The sequence below is a fragment of the Alligator sinensis genome, unplaced genomic scaffold (assembly GCF_000455745.1).
Source record: "Alligator sinensis unplaced genomic scaffold, ASM45574v1 scaffold347_1, whole genome shotgun sequence".
NCBI classification, from domain to species: domain Eukaryota; kingdom Metazoa; phylum Chordata; order Crocodylia; family Alligatoridae; genus Alligator; species Alligator sinensis.
The window spans coordinates 1,958,431-1,968,820 of NW_005841922.1; the positions used below are offsets into that span (position 1 = coordinate 1,958,431).

Sequence of the window (10,390 nt, forward strand, 5' to 3'; positions counted from 1 at the left end):
TTTCCCCTTTTGAAGGATCAGGCTTTCAGTTATTGAGAGGTATTGAATTAATGTAAAAATAATTTACTTTCATGAGCATTGAATTCATGATTCTATACATGAGATAGTAGGAAAAAGAATGGGATTATGGCCATGTTCCAATTAGTTTCTAGTACCTTTAAATATTCTTTTTACAAGCAAAGGTCTGTCTCCAGAAACTGAAGCTTTTCCACCATCAAGGCTGAATCCCAAGCCAGCAGAGGTTTTCAATAATTCGATACACACAACATCATTTATATCCATATTTAGGCCTGCAACAGAATATATACAACATTTCATTATTCACCTTCAAATCACAATTTTGCTCTAGTGACAAAACGATTCACTGTTTAGTTTCCACTCCAACTATGACCTGCTTTAACCCATTTTTCTTAAAAGCATATGTACACTTCTATGGTTGGCACATGCAACTCAACATTTGCAATGTACAATTACTCACCCTGTGCGTAGAGAAATTTTGATTTGGCATGTTCTTAAAGATATGCCCAGATATTTTAGGGCCTTTCTATACTGTGGTGATGTCATCTCCCACACAGGAAAGGCCTGTGTACACATGGCCAGACACAATCCAAATAGAAATAAACCAATAAGGGTGCTGCTCTCTTACTCTTTGGCCTCTCTCAGGCTCACCACATGGGATCAAAGTGATGCCCCCTTGCCAGGGAATTTTAGGGCTGGGGACATGCCTGCAAGTTAGGCTGGGTAGGGCACACTTGAGCCGTTCTGGCTGGGACATGCAGACACCACTGTCCAGATAAACCCCCAGCAGGTGACCTTTAAGAGGAGCGTTGAAAATGTGGCCAACGGTATTTTATTAAAAAGTTACAAACATTTTTTTAAAAGATACATTTAAAAATTACAAAAACAATGAGCTGCAAAACATTTTATGGTTGTTGGCTGGATACCTCTTTGTTTATGATTTGCATGACAGCTTTCTAAATAGCCAGGCTATTTAATTTAAACAACTACCATCTCCATTAAGGTAGGGCTTACCAACTAGGATGAATATGTTTTTCTGCTCACACACTACTAGAATTGTCAGATCTCTGCCAGAAGATGTGTGTTGCCCTATAGTGGCTGAAGCACAGGTGTTATAAAGGTGGTGCACTGCTATGTCTACTGATAACTACACCTTGTACCAATGGACCTGTGTTTTTGCAAAAGAGTATTATATTCTTCCCCAGGGGATGGTGCAGTTTAAATACTAATGGAATTGCTATGAATTTGCATTACTTCTTGAAGTAAATTGCTATCAATTATAAATTGCTATCCGAGGGTAAGCTTTGCCTATTGGAAAATGGCATATGTAAATATACAGGCTACCATATGTCTATACTGCCCCTTAATGAACACAACATGAGATAATGCTGCCTCCTAGTGGTTGCATCAGAGGGGCTGTGCACCTTTTAATGCAAGTGGAAGGAGTGATTTTAGAGTAGAAAGTCAAGACTGTTTGCACTGAAGTTCTTTACATCTTTGTGACTACAAAATTACAATTTTATACAGCTATTCTAATCCAGTCAATATTGTGCATCCTGGTGTCTTTGTCTCTAGTAGCAATATATCTATATCAAAATGAAGGAAGCTATAGGCTGCATACTACAATTCCGAAGTATCTAATACTGCGAAGATTATATACTCCAAATACTCTGAAGATTGGTCATCTCAACCTAACAATAAAAACTTGTTTTGGGGCCAGTTCTTCCGCCTATGTAAATGTGCAGGCTCTATTGGAGATAATAGAGCAACACTAATTTACACTGCTAAGTATCTGGTCCACTTATTTAAAAAATGCTTCTAGTGATGTCTCTGGATATTCTATTATAATTCAAGTTGAAAGTACCAGACAATAAAAATAGCAATAACAAAAAGAATCACTCTCCACTAAAAGATGGAGCTGTTCATTTACAAAAGTGGTCATGGACTACTGTGTGCCTCAATTTCTTGGTGCTCCACTTCAGATAAGCATCAGGAAACTTCCTGTGGCAGATAGGACATACCCCTACAGAAGCATACTATTAAATCTCTGGTTACTGGGAGTTATCCAGCATTGCCAACTGATTCCTCTCCAGGTTGCTTAACGGTGGAATTCCAAGCCAGGAACAAATGCCGCACTCATGAAGCAATAGCAAATAGTCAGCTACAGCAAACTTTGAATGATAAAAGGTCTGAGTTCTGAACACCTGACAAGTCTCAGCTACAAAACAAGGCCGTGTGCCCAAACTGAAACCTGTTCCTGACACCACTGATATATGCTACTTCCAGCTACAAATCTAACTTTCTGCAGGTCTCCTCCCAGAATACAGATTTGGGTTTGAATAAGATTTTTTTGTTTATTGTAATATCAAAATATCTGTCTGCTATGTTTAATAAAAATATCTTAAAAAACAAATCCTGCCATTCTATAGATAAATTTAACTTCTTATGAATAACAAGGAGATTTGTAATTTGTTTTTTCTTGCACCAGCTACTGTTGTCATTTTAAAGGCATTTAAATATGTAATCTACATTTAATCCTACATTGGAAGAATATGTGGAAAGACAGACAGTGACTTCAATGGGAACTGGATAAGAGCCTGAGTGTTTATCTAAGGGTCTATCTATTCATGACAGTTTCTAAAAACTACACTTGGCTTCCAAAAAGTACAAATAAAACTTGACGTACATGTTATTTGCTCTCTTTGATCTGATCACACAGACATTTATAATCTGAAACATATTTTTTTCCCCTGGTTCTGCTCTGTAGTGTATTCATGCCAACTGTTCTTGGACTAAAAGTGTACCTGTTCCTCCTATATCCAGGGTAACATCCTTTCCAGGCCCAAAGCATCTTCTGCCAGTAGCGGTTATTTCAAGTCTGGAAGAATCCTTTCCTCTGTCTTTTTCTTTCTTGATGACAATGACTGCATATTTGTGCAGTCTGGCCTGATGGAGAGCATTCAGAACATCTCCATGGAGTGAATCCATAAGAGACATGCCATTGATTGACAAAACAAAATCTCCTCGATGAATGGTCCCTTCTTGAGATGCCACACCCTTCGAAAACACTCTGTGGACCTACAAGAAAGGTTCTGTTTAGTACTGATATGGCATTACGAATATGCATGGTACTTTTCAGAAGTGCTCAAAATGGAGGCCTGACCCTCAAAAGGCTTAGTCTATGAGCCTGATACCAAACACCATCAAGCACAACACTTCTTGTAAGCAGTCCCAAACACCATGCTTAGTACTATCAGACATACCCTGAAAAGGATGTAGGCGTCTAAAAACAGGGCTTAGATGGACCTAAGTCTGCACTGCAATCTGTACAATCATTGCTCAGTGGCCACCTGATAGTTCTGTAGGTGTTTCCAAGTGACAAGTTCTGCTGGCAGAAGCCATCTACTACTGGCAGAGTTGCACCCACAGCAAGTGTTTCATCAGCAGAGGTATGGCATGTCAGTCAACAAAACGCTGTCAGCAGAGCTTTACAATATAGACAAGGGCTTTTTCTGTAGTACCTACAATGGAGTATGCAAGTCTTTTGACATCTGCTGGAGAGTTCTTCAAAGCCTTGATTCACCCAGGAAGAGGCTCTGCCAAGCCACAATAGTTCCAGGATTAAATTTCTGGGCAGAATTCAGAAGCAGTTAAAGGAGGCACTCCCAGTTAAGAGCTAAGGCCTAGATCTTGTAAAGGATTTAAGTTCCTAAAGCAGAATTTAGGTGCCCAAGTCTAAAACTGTGATCCAGAAAAGCCCCACCTAATTGCTGCTTAATCCCAGAGGTGCCTAAACACTACATACATCATTTTTGTACCTTAAGAGGTCCCAAGACACCTAGAGTTCTGTTTCTAGGCATGATTAGAATTGTTTCAGTGTAAGCAGCTCAGTGCCTCACTTACTGCTAAACCCAACTGGGTCCGGAAATGGGCAGAACAGCAGCTAAATCCTTTGAGGGGCCCAATCCAGCATGCTCCACACATACCTAGTACTCTGTAGAATGAGGCACTCTACAAAATGCAGTAGTAGTCACAGCCTTATTTTAGAGCACAGCCATAGGAGCAGGATGTGCTGATGCTACCCACTCACTTTGTAATAGAGAAGGGTAAAGAGCACCCACTTAGGAAGTGGAAAATCTAAGTTTCATACTGTCACCTGCCTAAGGAGATTCATCTCCCATCTTTCAGTAGAAGGCCCTAACTACTTGACTAGGAATAGGGAGGCTGTTATCCTATGCAGAAAAAAAGAGAGGGAGCATGAAGGGGCAGACCTGTGACTGGAGGACTCAACTAGGACAGAGAGGTCCTGATTTTCCATCCTGCTCCCAGGGTCTGATTCTGGATTTAAATCCAATGACTGTTTCATGTAAAATATAAAACAGTCCTGGAAGCAGGAACTAGAACCTTCTTATAAGCATTGCTTCAGCCCCAAAGACTAAGGAACGCCATTTTCCTAATCTCAGAACCAAATGGTTTAACCCTTTTTAAGTGTAAGATTGAAACTCTTCAACCATGTTGGAGGGCATGTTGCATGGTGCATGGGTTCTCTTACATTTCCTCTGTCTTAATGCTTTTACTTTTGGAAAGTAGTTCAGTTGTTTGGCACAACTTTTTTTGCCTGGTTTTATTTAAGGGTGCTTAGACTGTTTAGACTGCTTCTGCGTAACAAACCTTATAAATAAAAATTATTAGTTTTCAATAACGGAAACAATTCCAAAAGAATCCAGAATATTTACTGAAGTGTGATGTGGCCTTCCTTGAGTTCAAAGCACAAAACAAAGAACACATTTTCAAAGATAAGAACTAAAATCCACCTACACCAGGCTGCGTCCAGTGCAGGCATGTGAGATTTTACTGATATCCTTTGGACTTTCCTGGATTCAACAGGATGATAATTGAGTTACACTTTTGAGGCTAGTTTAAAAATAACTGGCATCCATTTCCAGGAACAAAAGTATTACCTCAGCTTATTGTTCTGATATGAGCACTGATTGCAGTAGCAGATGACAAGCAGCCTTCTCTCAAAGACATTATTTTATGATTCAGACTGATTTGCAATAAGTCTTGAACGAGCACTTGATTTAATTTCCAGCCTGCCTTTAAATCAGCTTCTGCTAAAAATGACTTGTAGTCATCACTTACTACGACTGATTTCTGTTCCAGATCTATTCCACCAGCGACACTAAACCCAAGGCCAGCTCCTTCTTCTTTACTCAAGACTACAAAGTAAGCGTCTTCTTTGTTCTAATAAAAGAATAGAAAACAACAACCAGCAGTCAATACTACAGTCCTGCAGACAGACTAGATTTGCAAACTACTTTAAGCCCAAGAGTTGTAGTTTTCACAAAAAAAATGTAATTCTTATGCAAGGAGTTGAACAGACGTTCTCTTTTTATTTGTACAGCATGGGTAGTATTATAGGTGCTCTCAGCTGACTCTAACAGAGGTCACTTTAATCTAGCAGGTAATTGTGGAACAGGGCCCAATAGGTGGAAGTTGAAGCTTGATAGCTTTAGATCAGACAGACAGAAAATGTTAAAAGCAGCCATAATTGGAACAACTTACCAATAGTGGTGGTGGATTCTTTAGCACTGGACATTTTTAAATGAAGATTGGGGCTGGGGTTTTTCTCTAACAGGTACATTCTAGTTCAACTACAGCTACTGCATTTGTGTATTTGTTATATGAATTCAGGGAAATCCTATGGTCTGTGCTGTATCAGAGGCTGGACTAGATTATCACAATGTTTCCCAATCCCCACGCGAGCGGATCACCTACAGTGGCAGTTCAGTATCTATGCCCATTCCACCCAGCTTCTCCACTAAGACTGCTAACAAGAAAGCTGACTGAGATTAAACTACTTGCTACACATATACTTAGGGCAGGTGTAGACGAAACAGGGGCCCTAAATTGAAGCAGTGGGTTTTAAAAAACACGGCTTCAATTTAGGACTGATTAAACCCCCATGTCGTGCACACACTCCGCTGACTTACCTGCGGTGGGCCCACCCTGACAGGCAGCACCTGCCCACAGGCACCTGGCTCAGGCAGTCGTGGGGGGCACCGTAGCTGCAGAGGGAAGAACCAGGCCTCCATGCAGCTCAGGCAGACAGGCTCTGGGGGGAGATCAGGCTCGATGCTTTTCTTGGGTGGAGCCTGCTTTCCTGGGCTGCTGCCAGGCTGCCTGCAGGACTTTCTACAGAGCTGCACAGCTGCACGGAGCCCAGTGCTTTGCTCCACGGCTGTAGGGGCACCTTACAGGAGTTTTAGTTTGCTGCACCCCAAGTCATTTAAGGCGCATTATGCCACCAAATTTCCTACAGCGGCTGGAATTAACGTGCAATACACCACCGAGGCATGCAAACACCGACACCATTAAAGCAGTGTAAAAGCATTTAGCCTGCTGTAAAAAGTGTTGGGCACACATGCCTCTTGTTTCGTCTACACAACCCTAGTCACTACTCGTTACATGATGAAAAGTGCCAACTGTTACTGATCTGGGCTGCATAGAAAGAGAGTTTAGCTTTCAGTAGTAAGCAGCGTTTTTGCAAGTGAAAATCTAGTCTTCTGAAGCAGAATATTCTGCTTCTCAACCCAGCAAACCACTAAGAATACTCCTTAGGAATCAGTCTCCTTGAGCTAAATTCAGCCTTGGTGTAAAAAAGTGGCACTCAAGTGAAAAAAAAGGAGCATAACTTGCTTACATCAGGACTGAATTTGGCTTGTGAGCAAGTGAACAACAGTACAAAACTGATTCATATAAAATAATGTGCAGCTGTTGGAACATAGAATTTACTGACTTAGACCAGCAGGGAACATAATACCGGCCACAGGTTCCTTGTGGGTCTGGAAATTTGGCAGCAGGGGCTTGGTGGCAGTGTTAATTGCCACAGCTTCCAGAGCCATGGCAATTAACACTGCAACTGCTCATCCTGCCATGCCTGGGGGGAACGCCACAGACTAGATGACTTGGCCCTGTATGCTAGATCTGGCTGACAGATTGGCCCTGCCCGCTGGATCCAAGTGAGTTGGGTACCCCTGGCTCAAACCATGCATTTCTCAAGTCTGGTATCTTGCACGCAATAGCTGTTAGGCTAAACAAGAGGTACTGCTACAAAAGCCAGGTTACATTTTGCAGTGTCAGTGGGACAACACACAATCATATGGTGCAGTACCAGAAAATTAACCGAGCCTTCTGTAGCTCATCAGGAACTGATAGTGTATAACAGCATCTCCCCACCTCTTCCCTGGGATCACATCCAACATGAAGCATATCCAGGAACTGTCAGTACTGAAATTAATATTATCATTTTAGAAATGAGGCCCTGACACAGTTGCATCTATTTATCATTAACTGGCATAGTTCACAGGACTCAATCTTGTCTGGCCCAGGGGCGGTGTTTTAAATTAAATTAAATCCCTGATCTAAGAAAACATCGTGGGGAAATCAAACACCATTAAGGGTTGCCTTGTAAATAGAACCAGCCACATTCTTGGCTTCACTGTAGCTGTTCTGTGCCAGCCTAGTGGCCTTGAAGGATTTCCCTGGTGAAAGGGGCATCCGTAAGCAGCACAGAACCAGAGTAAGAGCTTGGTGTCATACTGCAGTGAGCACTCGTTGCAGTGGTATTCCCAGGAAGAAAGCAACAAAACTCAGCATCTTAGGCAATGGTAATCCTCACTTCCAGAACAGCGTCATGGGGCCATTGCCAGCTGGACTTCCATGTGAACAGCCCTCTATTTACTTGAAGTGAGGAAACAAAGAATAAAATCATTATAAATTAGTTTAATACTAAAATCCAGCCTGGTCTTCAGCACAGTGTGCTGTATGAAAAGAATACCAAGATCCCATTAAACTTTGCATTTGTCTGCACTAACAATCTTCTAGTGGCCATAAACTCCTACCCTGATGTAACCTGCACTGGAAAGAACTCTTAGGGGCTGCAACATTGTTTGGTTTCATAGGTTCAAATACCCCAGTACATTCAACAAGGCAACCTGAGCTTAATCTTATTCTCCAAAATACACAATGGAGCTCTGCCCAGCTGTAGAACTCCTTCTTTAACAAAAGCATGGAAAGCTGCCTAGAGTTTGCGCTGCACAGCCACTGCACAAAACTATATTAATTACTGTAACAACTTCCATCATCCACCTTCCATGCTTTACAAGCACCAGTTAATCTAACTCCACTAGGCCTCAGAGACATGGGTAATTATAACTTAACCCACAGCCCCAGCACACTTTATATTTAAGATGCGATTAACCAGGTAATTATGTCTTAAATTGTTACCCAGCTGCATGTTAATGCAATTAATGGCATAATAAAACAAAGAATAAACCACAAAGTTATTACACAAAAAATGGCTAGGAGTCCTGTCAGCTGATTGGGTTCCCAGCTATGGGGGCACACTATGTACCCCCATGGCTGGAAGCCCAGATCAACTTACAGTTCCCAGCTATGGGAGCACATTGTGGGTCCCTGTGGCTGGGAGCCCAGATCAGCTGACGGGGTTCCCATCCACAAAAGCCGGTGCACAGGGAGCCCAAAATTGTGATCCTGGGCTCCCACTACACTGGCAATAAGGCATAATGGGATCTGATGCTGAATCCCACAATTATGCCTTCTGCCATGCACATATGGCATCACAGAAAGTGTGATTGTGGTGATCCAGCATCAGATCTCATTGCATCTTCACTTGCACATCTGCCAGGGGCCCAGGTCAGCTGAGGGCAGGGGCACAAACTCCTGATATTAAGGGTCCAACACCCTCTTCTCTCAAAATTTCCATCGAAGTGAACTAAGTACACCAAGAGATTGGGTCTCAGACCTCTTCAGTTTTGAACTGTAACCAAAGTGTCACCCTTCCAAAATCTGAGACTGGTTACAATAAACTGACCTTCCCAAAAAATATTTCAGTATTTAATTTTTCTTCATGACTAGTATGATTGGTAGCAATAATTTAAGCAGGATGCAGACATAAAAAAAAGGATACAGCCTCTGCCCAGAGGAGCTTACAGTCTGACACAGACACTCATCACTTTTCAGTGATTATATCATTCTGAAGAACCGTCCCATTGTAGACTTAAATCCAGCATGTAACTAGCATAAAGTTTTCCAGCCTACGTGCCATCCCAGACTTAAATGTGGATAGGAGAAACTATGCAGACAAAATATATTCCAAAAAGCATTCCATTTTATAAATATTTGAGTTCTCAGATTTTAAAAACTGGCATGAATAAATAATCCTGCTAAGATTCCATGTAAAATACTTGAAAATGCATTTAATTACTTTTGGCCAGGAGTAAAATCCAGTTCTAGAAAATCTGCCAAACCCACCTGGCTCACCAAGCTCTTGGGACTGGACTCGCAAGCTTTAACTAGTCTGCCTCTGGAAAGACATAAAACTGAGTAGCTTTGGGAGTTCCTGTCCTCCCAGCCCTTCTTAGATACAAAAACCGTGACCTTTGCAAATAAGATTCAGAAGCTACCCAAATCCAGCCCGGCAGCCAGTTATGTGCACCAGATGTCAGCTCCTTCAGTGTTGTCATTACTTACCCATATCAGCTTCAGTTTTGATTCAAAGAGGAAAGGAACGTACTCAAGCTAGATATGGACAATTAATGTGCTGGCAACCGTTGAACATGAGAGGCCTTCTTTAGGCATCTGGACAATGAAGCAGGTTGCCTTAGTACTATAACTGGTCTCCACAGACTGGAGTGGGGAGAGAACAGCAGCATGGGCCTGTTCCAAACCTGCCAAGCAGCTATGCTTCATGTTATTTTAAAGCAACCACTCCATTTTCATAGCCTTGAAATTTCACGAGAAGGAGAGCTTACTAGAACAGATGGGATCAATATTTTCCTGTTTGTCTGAGAACTTGGTCTGAGCCAGGTACTTGGTGAAAGGTGTTACTGTCATTCTTCAGATACTTGTGAGCTCAAAGGCTTCTAAAGTTACGGGAATGCCTCAAATGGAGACAGTTTCTCCCATTTAGATTTGCAGAGCAGCCCATTTCGCTATGTATCATAACAACTTTCACATGAGAGGGAAATGAACCAGTAAATCTATATTGGGGCAGGCAAAATACAGCCAGTGGGCCAGATTCAGCCTGCCAGGCCATTCTATCCGGCCCATGAGGCCCCTAAAATTTTTAGAAAATGAATTTTTATCTGCCCCCGATTGCCTGTGAAAGATGACAGGTAGCCAGCAGCAGTAGGACCCAGAGGTAGTCAGTGGCAGGACCCAGCAGCTGAGCAGCATGGCCTGTCTCACTCCACCCCACCCCATCCCCATCCCCATCCCCCCCTGCCCTCAGCCCCCAACTGGAAGCCTCTGTGGCTTCTGGCCTTGCAACCCTGGGGCCGTTTCCCGC

The 10,390-nt window shown here is 42.3% G+C and overlaps 1 protein-coding gene across 1 annotated transcript in view; it reads right to left on the reverse strand.

The window, feature by feature from the left end:
- The window catches only part of PDZD2 (PDZ domain containing 2), a 335,521-nt gene that overhangs the window by 5,486 nt on the left and 319,645 nt on the right, over nucleotides 1-10,390 (reverse strand). Inside the window, 3 exon segments of the mRNA XM_025198461.1 lie at nucleotides 156-290; nucleotides 2,823-3,096; nucleotides 5,161-5,262. Of these exon segments, the coding sequence (XP_025054246.1) occupies nucleotides 156-290; nucleotides 2,823-3,096; nucleotides 5,161-5,262 (511 nt within the window).